General features: G+C 36.1%; 4 protein-coding genes across 5 annotated transcripts; 3 read left to right on the top strand and 1 right to left on the bottom strand.

Annotated features, from left to right (window-relative positions):
• Positions 1-47: 47 nt before the first annotated feature.
• Positions 48-3,416, bottom strand: LOC107481456 (uncharacterized). Its single transcript, XM_016101732.3, has 10 exons — positions 3,268-3,416; positions 2,982-3,035; positions 2,706-2,783; positions 2,481-2,505; positions 2,346-2,378; positions 2,115-2,236; positions 1,864-1,994; positions 1,094-1,314; positions 540-790; positions 48-430 (listed from the first exon to the last, which is right to left on the bottom strand). Exons 2-10 carry the CDS (start codon positions 2,982-2,984, stop codon positions 341-343), a joined length of 954 nt encoding a protein of 317 aa, XP_015957218.1. The 5' UTR covers positions 2,985-3,035; positions 3,268-3,416; the 3' UTR covers positions 48-340.
• A 171-nt stretch (positions 3,417-3,587) lies between these two features.
• Positions 3,588-6,793, top strand: LOC107481457 (NADH dehydrogenase [ubiquinone] iron-sulfur protein 8, mitochondrial). 2 transcript variants are annotated; one of them, XM_016101734.3, is made up of 9 exons: positions 3,588-3,708; positions 4,013-4,093; positions 4,410-4,488; positions 4,931-4,984; positions 5,073-5,164; positions 5,242-5,355; positions 6,152-6,219; positions 6,298-6,409; positions 6,516-6,793. In XM_016101734.3, the coding sequence occupies exons 2-9, from the start codon at positions 4,040-4,042 to the stop codon at positions 6,609-6,611; spliced, it is 669 nt and encodes a 222-aa protein (XP_015957220.1). In that variant the 5' UTR covers positions 3,588-3,708; positions 4,013-4,039; the 3' UTR covers positions 6,612-6,793. The 2 variants fall into 2 exon arrangements, with proteins under 2 accessions (XP_015957220.1, XP_015957219.1); XM_016101733.3 differs by having other exon boundaries at positions 4,010-4,093.
• Positions 6,794-11,785: 4,992 nt separating this feature from the next.
• On the top strand, positions 11,786-12,701 carry LOC107481422 (probable calcium-binding protein CML25). The gene has a single exon (XM_016101699.3). It carries the CDS (start codon positions 11,966-11,968, stop codon positions 12,530-12,532), a length of 567 nt encoding a protein of 188 aa, XP_015957185.1. The 5' UTR covers positions 11,786-11,965; the 3' UTR covers positions 12,533-12,701.
• A 2,011-nt stretch (positions 12,702-14,712) lies between these two features.
• LOC107481411 (uncharacterized) lies at positions 14,713-16,395 on the top strand. The gene is made up of 4 exons (XM_016101690.1): positions 14,713-15,479; positions 15,599-15,666; positions 15,761-16,103; positions 16,158-16,395. Exons 1-4 carry the CDS (start codon positions 14,713-14,715, stop codon positions 16,393-16,395), a joined length of 1,416 nt encoding a protein of 471 aa, XP_015957176.1.
• The last annotated feature ends 1,747 nt before the right edge of the window (positions 16,396-18,142 follow it).

Below are 18,142 nucleotides of genomic sequence, written 5' to 3'. Positions count from 1 at the left end.
GAAATATAATAAATAAATTGACGAATAAAAAATGAAAGTCAATTCACTAATTGGAAAGAAGCCAATTAAATTACTCGCACCCTTCTTTAATATCACAAGCAAAATAATTCGAGCATGGTTACCTCCCACACAAAACATGATTGAAAACTTTCTTCAGTTGTCAAGAACTTTCATCCACAAACCATCAAGGAAACTGAGGTAATTTGTAGCGTCTACTGGGTCTTATAATCTGCTTATACTACACTGAAAAATACATAGTTCTGCAGTAGACCGGGATCCTTGCACCGATGAACGAAATAAATTACATTATAAAGTTATGAAAGCAATGATATTATATAAATTAACCCCGTAAAGAATACTTCTTTCCAGTGAAAGGCTGAAATTTATTTTCTTCTTTCTCTTTAGGTGGCTCTTCTTTTGACTGTTTTGCCTGCAAAGACACAAATTGTAGAACTTAGCAGTCCATCAAAGAACACAAGGCACAATGAGTTCGAAGATAGCATATGATTTGAAATATAAGCAAGAAGTTGCAGAATTACTTTTCCCGTATCTTTAGTACGGTTTGCATTTGACCCAAACACAAGCTTGCCCTGAGCTTGACGAGCATTACTTTGTGAACTAGACGCTGCAGACGACTGTGAATTAGCATTTGGAACATCAGGTTTCTTGTCCTTAGAACCCGAAGAAGAAACCGGAGGAGGCTGATAGTTCAATGGCTTTCCATCCAAGCGTCTCCCAGCGCCAGAAAATGGGTTAAACTTGGGCTCAGTCTCAGCAGGGGTCTCTTCAACTGTAGAAATAAATAAATAAATACAAGTTGAAGTCTTCAAAACAGAAGAAGCACTAATACTGTGATCTTGACTATTGAGGAGCATCAATGTATGTAAACAACACGAGCTTCAACTTCAACAAGTATTTGTTACCACAAAATTTCCAAGTCTTGGTAAGATAGTTAAACAATAATATTTTCCACATTACCCTCTGTCAATACTTTTTTCTAAAGTACTGTGGAACTGCCACAGTGAGAGAGGAAATCAATCTGGAGAGAGAGCCCCATATGCACACAACACACAAAAAAGTTCATGCTACGTACCAGTAGCTGCCTTGCCAGAAGAAGCTGGTAGAGAGGGCTTTTCAGGTTCCTTATAATCTAGAGGAGGAGCAAAGTCCACCTCACAGTCAGTCTCAATGATGCTTATAGCATTGGCAGGCTTTGTTTCTATAATATCTATGTAATACTTCTTGTTGTTGTAAGCAACCATAATGCTATCTCCGGTGGTCAAGCAGGAAAAATTCCTCAATGTTGTTTCTAATCTGCATTAAAAAGTACAGATATCTACATGAAGATCTAATGCCAGCCAGTATGGAAATAAAATACAGAACTAATGGCGATGTGAAGACACAAACAAAACAATACAAAACCATAGGGAACAAGCAATAATTACTTCCTAGGTCCACTTGTCTACAGGAATTTAATAAACAGTAATATAAGCTGTACGCCATTTTATATATAGATATCAATCACCAAACATGCAAATGTTCTTGAAATCAGGAAATGAGAAGTCACTGATATATCAATATAACCACCAAATAAGATTCCCTTTATCTCTTTATAAACAACCACCAAACATGGATTAACATGCCATCTTTCTTTTTTGTGTGGGGGGGATAAGGTCCAGCTCAATTTTCAAATCCGAAGTTTTGCACCAAACATAAAAAAATTCCTACCAAAAGCTTCTGATGGCTACTTGGTAATGAAACTATCAAAATACCAAAATTCCACCCTTGCAATAGACACTCACATTGATCAAGTAATAGTATAGCCATATTAATCTTACATCCAAGAACATAATAACCACTCACATAGCTTTAGGATTAGAAATATCCAAGAAATCCTTTGTGTGAGGCTGTAACTTAACATATGTCCCCTTCGGTAGGGTCACATTTTTCACTCTTACAATGCTCCCCTCTTGTAGAAGCATGTTCTCCATCATCTGTAAATCAACTAACTTAGAAGAAGCACCATCTACTAGAAGAACTAAAATTCAAGGTAGAACCAACCAAGTGAACAAGCTAACAAGCATATTCACTAACAATTACTTTTGAATGCCTACCCAATATGGCATGTATATCATGCCTTCTTCTGCTATGAACTCCAAAACTCCACAGTGAGAAACCCGCTCAGCAGCATCATTCCGAAGTTCAAACAACATTGGATAATCAATATGCAGTGATGCTGCAAATTAAAATTGATATTAGTACTATAGACTCATCAATCATGTGGGGGGAAAAACACTATGTAACATATACAAAGACTGAAAGAGCAAAGAGGTAACATAACTTACCTAGACGATCAAGTGCTGATGGAGGCATTATAACTGAAGCACAAAAGAAAAGAAAAGAATTTGATTTTTATCTCAGAAAGGGAACAAACAACACATAATATTCCAATCAGATCAAGCATGGACACAGAAACTTACTTTTATCACCACTTTCGAGTTGGGGCTGCAAGTTTAATAGGAGAAAAAGAGAAAGAACCAGAAAAAGTAAGATTACTTTAAGAAATATTTGTTTTAAGATACCTACAAACTCTATGCATTAGCTGTTACAGGTTAAGCCAATTTGATTGGTGATCCTTAGAATTGAAATCTCATATTTAATTGCCAAGAAAAACTTAGCAAGGGATGCATAAAGTTAATGCTAACCTTCTCAATAAACGAAGCAGGGTAACATCGGTAAGTCTGCTCAAATGATGTCCCATGATATCCATATCCATCAAAAAACTGTGACAAGTGTAGAGCCCAGTAGATAGATAAATTAAAATTAAACCACAAGATCATCATCATCATCATCATCACTACATCCATATTCTACATCTTTGCACGCAATCAGAACAGCAAAAAAGGAGCTGAGATAAATCATCAATAAGAACTAAACAATATAAATTATCCTTTGTGGCAATATTACATTAGAAAGCATACCATTTTTTGCTATTGCTGTGATTATTAGACAAGAGGATCAACCCTTACTGCACCCTGTAACAAGAGTAAACCACCATTAGCTGGAATCAAAATTAGACGAAACCCTAGGAGAAAGGGAAGCGTGCGAAGCATTCCGATTCCCTAGGTGGCAGAAACACTATCATAGTATAGTCCAGTTGCATGGAAGGGGAAGATTGGATTTAGGGAATTGAACCAAACAAATTGGAATTAGCAGGGAAATAGAGAAACGAAAAGGGAAGGGAACAGAAGAGAAGGAATGAATCACCTGAAGTTAGCTTGATCTGAAAACAGAAGAAGAAGTGAGAAAGAAGCAAAGAAGAAAGGGGATTAAGGAATATTTTTGAGTTCTCGGCAGTAGGTGGTAGATGATGATCAGCGAAACCCAACCCAAACGGCTGTGCTTAGGTGCGTGACGTGCACGCTATCTCACTGCTCTGCTTCTGTTTCTGCCCATTATTTGGGCCTTTTCTAGGCCCAAACGTAATGGGTACACATGTAAGCAGAAATCCAGGCCCAAATATATGTGACCAAAACATATTAGGTCGGTTCACGGCGGCCCAAAAATAATATTGCCTTAATCGGCTGTTTGGCATCTTTGATTAATTGATTCCCGAATTTGCATTCCCCATTTCTGAACCACGAAATCGCAACACAGCATTAACCTGAAAGAGTTGCAGAGAAGAAGGAATCCACGTTACCGCTGCTGGTACCACACTTTCCCTTATTTCCATTTTACTTTCCTTTTCCCCTTGCACAATGTGATTCAATTAGGGTTTAATACATAGCTCCGATAACGATTTCGATTTGAAAATAATCACTATCCAACTCAAATCTCTTATCTTAGGGTTCTTGGTAATAAATTCGTGCAAGTCTTCGCTATCTCTGTATTTTGATTTTATCAATTTCCTTTGATTAGACCAAACTTGTTTATTTAGTAATTTGAAATAAACAGTGTAAGAACCGTTCCAGATTTTATTTTTATCTTTAATTCTCCGGTTTTGGGACAGTAGCTTGTCGTTGCACCTGGCTTGGTAGAAATGGCAGCATTCTTGGCTCGGAAGTCACTTCTTGCTCTTCGTACCCGCCAGCTGGTATGATTCATTTGATTTTCCATTCATGAATCATAAATTCTAGTTCCCTGTATTGTTTGTTTGAATTTAAAAAGTAAGAAGACAAAACTCGGAATTAGATGTTGGGGAAGTTAAGAGACCCAAATGATTATTTGTATACAGTGAATATCTTCCCCTAGCATCCTAATTTCGTTTCGTTGATTTCAGCAGGTAACCAGATTTTTTTTTTCTTTTATGATTTGATTCCCTATTAAGGCATTAAGATTTATGGTCTAATTTTCTTCTTCTTTACTAGCTAACTATTGGCATTTATCCCTCGTTGTTCTGCTTTGTTTAGGCTGTAGCTGGTCAAGGGCTGCATAACTCACAAAACTATGCCCTGCAATTCAATGCGCACTCCTTCTCTACCAAAAAAGGTCTTGTCTTTTTCCTCGCCAATTCGCCCAAATATTTCCTTCATTTATATGGAAGGTTAGCTTGCGGAATTGTTGAGAACAATCTTAAATGAATTTTGGTTGTTTTATATGCCAAATCGGTTTTATGACAATCATGATCTAGTATTTGGTTCTTTGGATGGGTCAATATGGTTGCTTGGAAGTTGAAGGTGTTAATGAGTTGGACTCACATGTGCCCCCCCCACCAAAAAAATTTTTTTTGAAAGCATTAATCCAATTAAGCAGGTCAAGGAAGCAGTTTCTAAAAAAATGGTTAGATTGAATAAAGATGATCCATCTTAGTTGATGTAATACCTTCTACAGTACTATCATTTTTATGTGTCTATTTAGAAATCTACTTGAATCCTAACTGCTTTCCATGTGTATTTGTATATATCTTAATTTTCTTCTGCACAAACTGCAGATGATGAAGAAAGAGAGCAACTAGCTAAGGAACTTTCAAAGGATTGGAGTTCTGGTATTTATTTGCGAATCTAACATTCTCTGTTTTCTTTCTCTTGCCCATTAAATGTAAATTGACTTTTTTATTAATCCTATGCCTGCAGTTTTTGAGCGTAGCATCAATACCCTGTTTCTGACTGAAATGGTTCGGGGTCTAATGTTAACGCTGAAATACTTCTTTGACACAAAAGTCACAGTAAGTGTTGTCTAACAAATGGTAAAAAGTCAAAACCATTAAAGATTCTAGTTTAAAGCATGATTTCTATAATTCAGATCAATTATCCATTTGAGAAAGGCCCTTTGAGCCCTCGTTTCCGTGGTGAACATGCACTGCGACGATATCCAACGGGAGAGGAACGCTGCATTGCTTGCAAACTTTGTGAAGCTGTAAGGATTTTATTATTTTTCGGATCTCATAATTTTGGTTTGACAGTGGTGTTTGAGTGTGTGGTTACTGCTGTATGGCATATGCATGATAGCGTCTAACCTGTTCTAATACTAACCTTTTCAAATTTGTTTAAATTTTATGTTGGTTGTAGGTTAGTCACATATAGTGTGCAGATTAGTCTATTGTTAATGATCATGTCCTTGAAATCATTCTAATTGATCTGCAACTTTGAAAAGTCTGTTTTGTATTAATTAAATTTGGGTATCAAGTTAGGGATCCATACGGAGGTATCCTCAGAGAACTATCAAACCCTTTAATCTTTGGAGTCTGATGATAGGGAAATTTTTCTTTATGATAATAGTATTGCGTTAAATATTCCTGTTATTACTGCTGAATCTCCTACATCAGAGGCTAGGGTCATTGTGAGAAATTAAGATGAAGGATGTGCAAGAGGAATGTCTGGATGAGGTCTCTAAACATAGGATGTGAACTCAAATGAGTGAATCATGTAATGTCCCTACATAGTGAATTTGAAAGCAGATAAATATCACATGATAGGCAAGTGATGCCGATTTGGTAGAAACTCTCATTTCTTCTAGAAATTCTGAAAGTGCTGGATACTCAAGATAACTGATTTATTAATGAGCGTCAATTTTCATACTCTGAATATTCCATGTCTCTGAATAGAGCCTCCAACTGTATCACTGTCATTTTGTCCTCTCTCTCTCTCTCTCTCCAAAATTTTTTATTGGGTCTGTCTAACAGTGTTTAAGTAACGTATCTTTTATCTATCAGATATGTCCTGCACAAGCAATCACAATTGAGGCTGAGGAACGAGAAGATGGCAGTCGCAGGACAACTCGGTGAATTACCTCCTTTGCCTATGACCTTTTCTACTTCCTTCACTCGTCTTTCTTGCTGTCTTACTTCTTAAATCTCAGGTATGATATTGACATGACCAAGTGCATCTATTGTGGATTTTGTCAAGAGGCGTGCCCTGTTGATGCCATTGTTGAAGGGCCAAACTTTGAATTTGCTACAGAGACTCATGAGGTTCATTTCTTTCTCATCCATGATCAATCATGCAAATATGCTTCGTTGGTGGATGCCTGTTACTGTTCCTTTCCTTTCTTATTTGTTGCCTGTTTAACCATTGCAGGAGCTACTTTATGACAAAGAGAAGCTACTTGAGAATGGAGATCGATGGGAAACTGAAATAGCGGAGAACCTGAGATCTGAAAGCCTTTATCGCTGATTGTTCTCGGGTAGTTGCGTTTTGATAAATAATATGATCAGTGTATGGTCGTAAAGATTTGTATGTATTAATGGATTTGTTGCATGAGTTTTTTGTTTTATGTATCGTTGCGTTGCTAGTAAGGATGCATGGTGATGATATTTATCATCTTGAGATGTTGAACAAATGAAATAATTGAAGAACTAGATGTCATTAAAGCTTCCAATAAAAAAAAATAGATGATACATCTTTAATTCGGTCTTATTGGTAGAACAAGGCCAATGGCTTCGCATTATAAACAAAACGAAACAATGTTAAAGGCAAATGAAACAGCCAAATGCTTAAACAAACACACCAACATTGTTGTCAAACTCTGAGTTAACTCGTAAATTCGTACGAGTTTAGGTAGTGGAATCGAGTTAATTTGGACACAAACTTGTTTATGGGTAGATTCGAGTAAACTTGGGTAAATTTGCATAAACTAGGTCAAACTCCCGAGTTTACAGGCGAGTCAGTGAGTTTGCTTTGTTGGCCTTCTTCGCAAAAACAGAGCTGTTTTGGCTGCAAAAAAAGAGGAAAAAAGGGAATAACGTATGAACGGAATCCTAAATAGCTAAATTCCCTCACTTTACTCGTCGCACTCACTCACTCATTCTCTTTTTCAATCCCTCTTCGCGTTTCGTCTGCTCTTCGTTGCCATTCGCCATTTGCCGTTCCCCAAATAGCTTGTCACTCACTCTCTCTCTCTCTCTCGCTCTCGCTCTCACGCATTCTCACTCTCTCACTCTTCTCTCTATTGACTCTGTTATGCATCAAATCTCGTGGACTCGTGGAACCTCTTCCATCGCCACGCTACCGTCATTCGTCGCAACCTCTTTTGGTCGTCGCTTCCTCTGCCAGTTCATCGTGTACTTTGCTGCCGTTCGTTCTTGTCTGCTTGCACAGCACAACAATGCCTGGTTTCTCAACTGAGCTTACTCCATTTAGCCATTCAGATTTAGGTATGTTTTAAAAAAATAGTTACTGAATTGCTGCATGTTGTAGTTGTAGTTGTTACTTGTTAGTGTTAGTTTAGTCTATTCTTAATTGTTACTACTTGTAATTTGTAGTTGATACTTGTTAGTGTTAGTTAATTATTACTTGTTATTGAATCTGAATGTCTGAAACTCTAAAATCTCAAATCTGAATTTACTAACTTTGATAGTGGATAACTTTGTAACCATTAGTGGATAATTATGTAATAACTGAAGAATTTGAATGTGTGTTCTAGAATACTTGTTATAATTGTAATATTATGTTAATTTATTTTTTTTACGTTGGAATTGTTGAGTTTTAATGTCTATAATTGAGTAAACATATATATTATACATGATATATATTTTTTACAAAACAATTATAACAAATAAACTCATATGAGTTTACGAGTCGAGTTTAAGTCAGCTCCACGAGTTTACCTAAACTCGCAAGTTTGACAACCTTGTACACCAAGGTAGAGATATCTTGCAAAGCGAGTTCAAATTTCAAAGTGCTATCTACATAGGGTTCTTTGTTCTGTCCACACGGCTTTTCTGTGTGTTTGGATTGACGTTTGGCAAATTAAAGTGAAGTTTAAATGAAAGGTAATTTTATAAAATTGATTTTGAGTAGAAGTGAGTTTGTGTTAACTTGATTTTGTTTGATAATTTTATATCAAAATTGATTTTAATAAAATAAATATTATTTGAATAATATTAGTTAAAATTATTTTTAAATAGGTAATTATTAAAAAAATATGACATTAAATTATGTTATTTTTTTAAATATGTTAATTTTTTGATACTTTTTTTGGTATGTTTTTTATACAGTATTTTAGTATTCTTCGTACTTTTTTTAGTATGTTAGAATTTTTTACTATTATTATTATCATCATCATCATCATCATCATCATCATCATCATCATCATCATTATTATTATTATTATTATTATTATTATTATTTATGGTTAAATTTTTTATTTAATTTATTTTATTTAATGGGATCAATAAATCATATTATAAAAAGATAAAAGAGAAATAATAATAATTTCTTAAATAAAACAATGATATTTATAAAGGGTAAAGTTGGTAGAAGAAAAATAATGGTTTAGAGTCAATGGCTAAATGCCAGTTAGTGAACTCAGAAACTAAGAGAATTATTGCTTGTAAACGTGGTTTTGAATATAAAATTATCTTATGTCATGTGTCACAATACTATTCATTCATGTGCCATCTGCTATGTCATCAACTCATAATTGTAAATGCACTAAATTGGATACTTATTTTACAATAGGAAAAATATAGGTAGACAATGAAAATATTAAACAATGTAAACAATAGATATATCGGATGTTCATTTTACTAGGTGTACAGATGGTTATTTTAATATTAAGATTTAGATAGTTAATTTAGAAGTGTAATGTGTTTTTACTTAATTAGTGGTTATTCATGTTGTTCAAGATGGTCATTGTTTACCTGACACTCCCCTTTACATTAATAGACTCGTTTTAGTTCCTAAAATTTAATATCTTGTACCAAATTTCAGTTTTTCTATTTTTTATTTTTTGTATATTTAGATGCACTAATTTCAAATCTATTTATTTACCTATTGTTTAAATACTAGTACTTTTATAAAATGTTTAAGATCTTAGTTTTAATTATACAATTTTTTTTCTCCAATAATTTAACATCGATTGATTAAAGATATTTTTATTTTCGTCCAAAAATAGTGTGTTTTAACAAGAAATTAATAATAAAAATACACATTTTTTATTTTTTTGATTCCTATGAAATATACGGTTTTTTTTACTTAAAAAAATATGATTTTTTAATCAATCATATAATTCTTTTATTATATAACATAATCATTGTTATGAGACATACTTAAAACAGATCGTGTGTAAATGGGCTAGGCGAAAAGAGGTCGGGGATGACAATTGACAAGAGGGTGCTTGAATCCCTTTACGTCAACTTCAAGACGATAGTTGGGAATAACTGCAATGAACTCCGATGTCTAAATCAGCAAGAGTTTAATCTGATTTATATAAACGTTGGGTTGAAAAATACCAAAATTTATTGTTGTTAGGAGTATTTATAAGGAGAAACAAGGGTTAAGTACGATTTTGCTCTCTAATGTAGAGGTCGAAAATTTATTTTATTTTCGGTCTTTTTTTCACTACAAAATGGTCCCGAAGGTTTCAGTTTGTTTTAAAATCGTCATTTTTACCAAATTTTTTATTTTTATTACCAAATTACCCCTAACTAAAAAAATTATAAAATAAAAAGAAAAAAAGAAAGGAACGAGGGAGAAAAAGAATCGGAGGAGGGGTGTTGTTTCCAGGGAAGAGGAGGGGGAAGAGGGGGGAGGGAAAATGTCACTGCTCCTTTCTTCCTCAGCACATACACTAACGGCAAGAGAGGAGAGAGCAGAGGGCGAGAGAAAGAGAAGAGAAGAACGAATCCCACCACAGCGTCACCGACCAGTGCAGCGCCCTCCTCGTGGTGATTTGTAGCCCACCAACACCGCATTACCGTTTACCGCCGCAGCCCCTCCTCCCCACCACCGCCGCAACCCTTCCCCTCTGATTCAATTTTTTATTCCTTTTTTTTAATTTTTCAGATTTAAAGGATTCCGTTGTTGTTGTTGTTGTTGTTGTTGTTGTTGTTGTTGTTGTTGTTGTTGTTGTTGTTGTTGTTGTTGTTGTTGATTCTTCTGGTTGTTTTTGTTTATTCCTTTTATTCCATTGTTGTTGTTGATGCGTTGGTTGCTTCTGTTTCTGCCTGTTTCTGTTTTTGCTTCTGCTTTTGATTCTGTTTTTGTTGTCATTCTGATTTTATTATCCATTATTATTGTTGTTGTTTTGCTGATTGTTGTTGTTTGATTGTTGTTATTCTACTTCTGATTTCTGTTTTTGTCTGCTTCTGTTTCTGCGTTTGCTCTTCTGCTTCTACTTCTGGTTAATGTTGAGGAAGAAGATTGAGGAAGAAGAGGGGAGGGAGGGGTATTTTTGTTCGAAGAACAATTTTAAAACTAAATTAAACCTTTGGAACCATTTTGTAGCGAAAAAAGGTTGTGGACGAAATAAATTTTCGACCTCTACGTTAAGGATCAAAATCGTACTTAACTCGGAGAAATAATAACTTAGTCATATGAGTTGATGATCTTATCTAACGTGAGTGTGTGGTTTATTTTCTTGACGCAAGAAAAGTTAGCCCACATTGTGTAGTTATTAGTGTTAAATTATTATGAAAAAAAATTTGTATGATTAAAACTAAAATCTTAAAAATATTTATCAAAAGCACTTACATTTAAACAAGTAAAAAAATAGAATTAAATTTGTGCATTCAAAGATATTGAGAATTTTAAATTTATAAAAAATAATTAGAAAAATATAGTGATCTATGATATTTAATTTCAAGGACTAAAATAAGTCATTTAATACAAAGTCATAGAACAATTGAAATGGATCCTCTCAATTGTTAAAAAAAATTGAGAGTGTAAAGTGTGATCTTTAACTCTTCATTGCTTTCTCTTTTATATTTATTCTTGATCTCACTTATATAATTAATTGTGAGGATCCATTTTCTAGACAAATTTGATACATTTACTATCATAACATAGTGAATGACACGTGGACGAATAATGTTGTCACACATGGTACGAACTGACATGTAGTTAAATAATATTGTGACATATGGCACAATTATCTATGCTAGTATGTCATGTGTCACTGATCAACTCATCATTATATCATTATATCATTATACGTAATCAAATCATAAAGTGTCACATGTTATTAATAGTCTATATCATAAATTCATGTCAACCATTAACGAAAAAATAGATTAAAGACTAACGTAGTGTAATTTTGTCAATTTTAAAAATATAATTAATATAATTGAAATCTTTAAAATAATTTTAATGTACTATACCAATCTTAAAGATCACTTTAAAACTTAATTATTGTTAATTTTCTTCGTCTAATAACAAATTTTTTGTCTAAAAGAAAATTAGTTAAGTATTTTAAGAAAATAATATATATAATTTTTTCCCAAGATGATTAATATTCTAAAAAAAAAAAAAAAATTTAGAGAGAAAAATATAGTATAATAGAAAAGAAACAGAACATGTTAACTATATTTGTAACGGCTCCCATTCCCAAATATAGCAAAATGACACGCATTATGTCAAAACTCAAAAGTCAAAACAGATTGAAGCCCCCACCCACTCACAAACACCGTTAACAATTTTTCCCAATCTCCTCATTTCTCTCCTTCCCAAAACCAACCCCAACAAAATCCTCTTTCATTCAAATTTCCAACAAATTGGAAATTTTAATTAAAAATAAAAAACATAGAATCATGGGCCTAAGATCCCTGTTTAATCGCAACAAGGACCTGATCCCGTCATCCACGCCGTCACGATCCACCTCCATGTCGGTGCGGTCACGAACCCGCATGGCCGCCGAGCTCGAACAAGTCTTCCACAAATTCGACGTTAACGGCGACGGCAAGATCGACGCATCGGAGCTTGGAGCCATAATGGGAAGCCTGGGGCAAAAGGCGACGGAGCAAGAACTCATCAACATGCTCCGCGAGGTTGACGGCGACGGCGACGGTTACATCAGCCTCCAGGAGTTCATCGAGCTGAACACAAAGGGCGTGGATTCCGATGAGGTCCTTGAGAACCTGAAGGAGGCCTTCTCAGTGTTTGACATTGATGGTAACGGTTCCATCACGGCGGAGGAGCTTAACACCGTGATGAGGAGCCTCGGCGAGGAGTGCACGCTGGCAGAGTGCAGGAGGATGATCAGCGGCGTCGACAGCGACGGTGACGGCATGATCGATTTCGAAGAATTTAGGGTTATGATGATGATGGGTTCTCGCCACGACACCACCAACAGAGTTTTGCCTGATCCTGATTATTGAACGAATAACACTTCCTTTGTTGCCTCGCTGCTAATCTCGTCTAATTTCTTTCTCATTTTGCTTCTTTCTTTATTTTTGTATGGGAAAGATGCAAAAATAATTATCTTTATTAATGGGAAGAAGAGAACTACACATGTACATTTTAATCTTAAACACTTCTGGATCCAAACCATCTCTTTTTCATATGTATTTTTTATGCATTTAGATATTATCACACATTTTACAAGTATAATAATTAAAAAAAGTTTAAAATCTTTCTATATTAGTGTTATTGGGCAAAATTTGAATTGAAGTCATTTTGTGTCGGACAAAAAAGATGCTACCAAAGATAGAGATGTGTCAGAAGATTCGACATGTCTTTTATGTTGACGTCATAAAATTTTATGCAATGAAAAAGATTCGATCCAAGACAAATTTAAAGTATCAAAGAGCTTGAATATTTCGATACTAAAACGTCAAATCAATAAAGACTGGTAGTATAATAAAAAAATATGGTCAAAGAAGAGGTTGATGTCTCAGAAAATAAGTAATCGGTCGAAAATGTCTAAACAGAGAGGTGACGAAAGGGGGCTCTTTTTTCTTGTTATGGAGACCATGGTTGTGTTTCGCATGGATATGGGTCACATAGGAGCTAGACCATATTGTGGGGCAGGTTTTTGCTCAGTAAAAGGTTGTAGAAGTCGGACCGTGCGACTACTTCATAAATAAATTGGGTGCCAAAATCGGATGGTCCGATTTCATTGAAGGAAAAATTTGAAAACGCAGCAATACTCTAATCGAACCATCCGTGTTGTGAGTGTTTAAAAACTGATAAAAAAATGATTTGAGAAGTCGCATGGTCCAATTAGGGTTTCATAATTTTTTTTGAATCAGACATAAGTAATCGTAGGGTCCGATTTAGGGCTGCATTTAAATTATGAGTTAACGAAAAAAGTAGTAGTCGCATGGTCCGATTTGAGTATTATAACTTTTTGAATCAGATGCAAGTAATCGCTGGATCCGATTTATGGGTGTATATATATATGAACGAAAGGGTGTGTGTTGTGAAGAAGATTTCAGATCTGGTTCTTCTTCTTCTTGCTCGAGCACTTCTTCTCCTCTCTTCTTCTACCTGTGTCCTTCTTAGTTTCTGTAAAATGAGATAAAAAAATTTGGTTTTATAGTTTCTGTTCTTATTTAGGTAAGTGAGAGAGATGGATGATAGAGTTCTTTTAAAAGTGTATTATTTTGGTCAGATTTTGTTACAAACTTCTGAGGGAGTGAAATTTATTTGTGAAAATCCGTTAGATGTTGTTATTCCCTTCACAATCTCATTTGAAGAGTTCAAAGGTGTGATCTGTGAGAAGATTGATTCTGAGATGTCAAGAAAAATATCTTGTATTTTATACAGATATCCCATACCGGTGTTCGGTGGATTCGTCCAATTTGAAGCCAAATATGTCACCGACGAAGCGAGTTTGCAAGAGATGTTTTCAATGTATTTTGAAAGTCGTGCCTGAATCTCGTTTATTGAATTGTATGTGGAATTCGAACAATCTGAGTCCGACCGGAATATTGTACGAGAAGATTACAATAGTGACAGTGAAGAAGAGTTTGAAAGCAATTACGAAGTTGTCGGTTCAGACGGGGATGAACAGCAAGGGGATGGCACTGTGGCTCCAGATGTGACAGACGTGGCAAATGCACTCGTAAATGAAGTGTCCTTTGAGGAGCCATCTTTCATGCGAGTGTTAGATTTGGAAGCCATGCATGTTCCGGAGTTTCCGGAATATACGAGTGTAGGTACGTAATTGGCTATGTTTATTAAAAAGATAAGAATTTTCTAATAATTGATGTAGATTTGAAAGTTAGGTGACATGTAAATGTCTACCGAATTACAATTTGTTTGTTGTGCTTATTTAGGTAAGTTGTAGATAATAATCTTTTTTTAATTTGTTATTGGTTTAGTTAAATATAAATTAGTATGGACTTAAGTATTTAGGTAATTATCTTTTTAGCACTTTATTTTATTTGGACTGAGATACAACTTGATATAAAGTTTATTTATATCACAAACGATGCAGTGAATATTGATCTATCTTTAAATTTGGCTATTAAATATATGTCTAATAAATTTTTTTTGTCCGGGTGTTTCGGCGGCAAAAAGTCCTATTGTCGCAGACGGTGAATTTGCTGTCGGGATGGAATTCGGTTCTAGGGAAGCTGTTATTAAGGCGATGAAGGAGTATAACATTCGAAGAAGTGTAGACTACCGGGTATATAAGTCGGAGCCGTTGACATTTTATGCGAAGTGTACACAGTATGGGTCTGGGTGTGATTGGCTTATCAGGGTTAGCATGATCAGCAGAAAGCGTTGTTGGGTTATACGGAGGTATAACGGTAGTCACACTTGTACCAGATCCACCATTTCTCAGGATCATTCGAAGTTGGATTCAAACACAATTGCAGAAGCAATAAAGCCGTTGGTTGAGGCTGACCCATCACTAAAGGTAAAATCAGTTATTGCAGAAGTGCAATCGAAGTTCAACTACACTGTCAGTTATCGGAAAGCATGGTTGGCTAAGCAGAAGGTCGTAGAAAAAATATTTGGAGGTTGGGAAGCATCGTACGAAGCGTTGCCTATATGGTTTGAGGCTATGTGTCATAAGGAGCCATCCGCTGTCGTCCATTTTGAGACTATGCCTACATATCAAGGTGATGACTTGGTGAGTGATATCCGGGTATTGCATCGAGTCTTTTGGAGTTATTACCCATGCATTAGAGCATTCAGGCATTGTAAGCCAGTTGTGCAGGTGGATGGGACCCACTTGTACGGAAAGTATAAGGGTTGTCTATTAGTGGCAGTTTCACAAGACGGCAACAACAACATTGCCCAATTGCTTTTGCTATTGTCGAGGGAGAGACTTCTGATGCGTGGCACTTCTTTCTCAGTAACCTACGACAACATGTTGTGACAAGGGATGGTGTGGGGCTGATATCTGACCGACACGAGTCAATCAATGCAGCTGTGGAGCGGAGTAATGGAGCTTGGTCACCTCCTAGAGCTTTCCACATGTTTTGCATCAGGCATATTGAGTCAAACTTTCTGAGAAAATTCAAGGCACCGTACTTGCAGAAACTTGTGGTTAATATAGGTAACATTGAGTAATTTGAAGTTTGTTATTAGTAGCTTGGCATTCGTTACGTGTATGTAATTCCCATTATTTTTTGTTTTTTCTTATTACTTAGGATATTCCCGGACGGTGCGCGAGTACGAAGTGCGTTATCAGCGTCTACGAGAACGGGGTGAGGCTTACACCAACTGGTTAAACCGAATCCCCCGGGAACAGTATACATTGGCAATCGACGGTGGTTACCGATGGGGTCACATGATGACAAACCTAGTCGAATGTATTAACTCTGTGCTGAAGGGTGCACGCAATCTTCTTGAAGTGCGAGAGATGCCTAGTGGATTGGAGTATGCAGTCGACCTCCGTCGGCATCAATGTGACTGTGGAGAGTTTCAGGTGGACCGGATTCCGTGTCGACATGTGTTTGCATGTTGTGCAAATCAACGACTGGACTGGCAACTGTACGTGCATGATATCTATAAGATGGACCAAGTTTGAAGGGTTTACCGAGCTAGGTTTAGGCCACTGGGAAATCCTTCTACGTGGCCTGCTTACAACGGGCCACGATTCGTACCCACTCCATTCCTAAGACGCGTTGGCAAAGGTCGCCCCAAGATGACTCGCTTCTTGAACGAGATGGACACGCGAATGTTGCGTCCTCCACGGAGATGCAGGCAATGTGGTGCTGAGGGACATAGTCGTAATAGATGTCGTCGGTCATCTGGTGCACCTGCCGATCCTAATGCTCAGTAGATTTATATATTATTATGTTCAGTAGAATTATATATTATTATGTCCAGTAGAATTATATGTGAACATTCTTTTTGGAACATTGTTATTTATATCAACGTACTCTTGTGACATGTGTAACTCAAGATAATGTCCATTATATTAAGTTAACAACATGTGAAGCATTGTAACCTGTCCAAGTCATTATTAATGATGCATAGCAAGTTTACATGTCCTAGTTAACGAATACATAGAAAACTTAGGTAATACATAGAAAATATTAACAACACAATATCTACTTTCTCATTGTCCACTTGACATCTTTCACAATATTCTTGCATTTTTTGGCGGCCTTTTTGAACATAGATGGAGTGAATCGATTAGCGCTACGTCGCGGAGGATCAACCCTGAGATTGTAGCCTTTGTCTGTTTCATCTGGAGTACGTGCCTCACCTGTACACAAATTTATCAATAAGTTACCTAACATGAATATAATTACATACATGCTAAGCAATCAAGATAGGTGCAATATCAGCAGTAATTAGAGAACCACATATCATTATAATAACAATAAGTTACCTAACATGAATATAATTACATACATGCTAAGCAATCAAGATAGGTGCAATATCAGCAGTAATTAGAGATACCACATATCATTATAATAACAATAAGTTACCTAACATGAATATAATTACATATATGCTAAGCAATCAAGATAGGTGCAATATCAGCAGTAATTGGAGATACCACATATGAATATAGTAACAATGAGTGTCCTAACATGAATATAACTATATATAATAACATTAAGGCAATACTTGGACTTGCAATGTTCCCACAATCTGGTGCATCATTACGGGACTCTTCATCCTCATCTTCCTCGTCATCTGGTTCATCTACAAGATACTCATCAGTCTCTTGCTCAAGTGTATTGGCATTTTCTTCAATTAGACTCATTGAAACACGGTGAGGATATTGACTATTAAGAACTCCTCGACCATCTTCACTTCTACTAGAGTCACCGGAAACCAACCCTCCTGATGCACCCGATGAAGTGAAGCCCGGGATCCTTGCGTCCACGGAATACCTACCCGGCATGATATCATAATGATAGCCATATTGTGATTGACCTGCATCTGCAGCCATGAACCCAAGCAACTGACTAAAAGAACCTCCTTCTCCTAAGTCATACTGTGGCGCACTCCAATACTGCTGATGGATTGGGTATGTGACAAACCCCGTTTTGACGGTTTATCTTGTATTGATTTTATGGTATTTTATAACCTTTTACCCACATTTATTCAATGAAATAGCATGGTTTTATAACTTCTCCTTTAATTGTGCTTAAGAGTGAAAACATGCTTTTTAGGTCTCAAAATGAATAAATTTAATTCACCTTGATTCCATTAGATGCCTTGATATGTTTGTTAAGTGATTTAAGGTTTAGGAGGCAAAGATTGGATCAAGGGAATGAAGAAAGAAGCATGGAAAGTTGGAGAACTCATGAAGAAATGAAAGAACCGGAAAGCTGTCAAGCCGACCTCTTCGCACTTAAACGACCATAACTTGAGCTACAGAGGTCCAAATGATGCGGTTCCAGTTGGGTTAGAAAGCTAACATCCGGGGCTTCGAAACGATATAAGATTTGCCATAGTTGCTACAAGTATGGTGGCGCGCACGCGCATAGTACGCGCACGCGCCGTTGCTGCCACCTAGTCCACTTGAAGCAAAACGTGGCCAGCGATTTTAGAAGCCTTGTGGGCCCAAT

The sequence above is a fragment of the Arachis duranensis genome, chromosome 3 (genome assembly GCF_000817695.3).
Source record: "Arachis duranensis cultivar V14167 chromosome 3, aradu.V14167.gnm2.J7QH, whole genome shotgun sequence".
Taxonomy (NCBI): domain Eukaryota; kingdom Viridiplantae; phylum Streptophyta; class Magnoliopsida; order Fabales; family Fabaceae; genus Arachis; species Arachis duranensis.
Note: the sequence above shows the minus strand (reverse complement) of the source record. Positions and strands in the feature narration are given on the sequence as shown.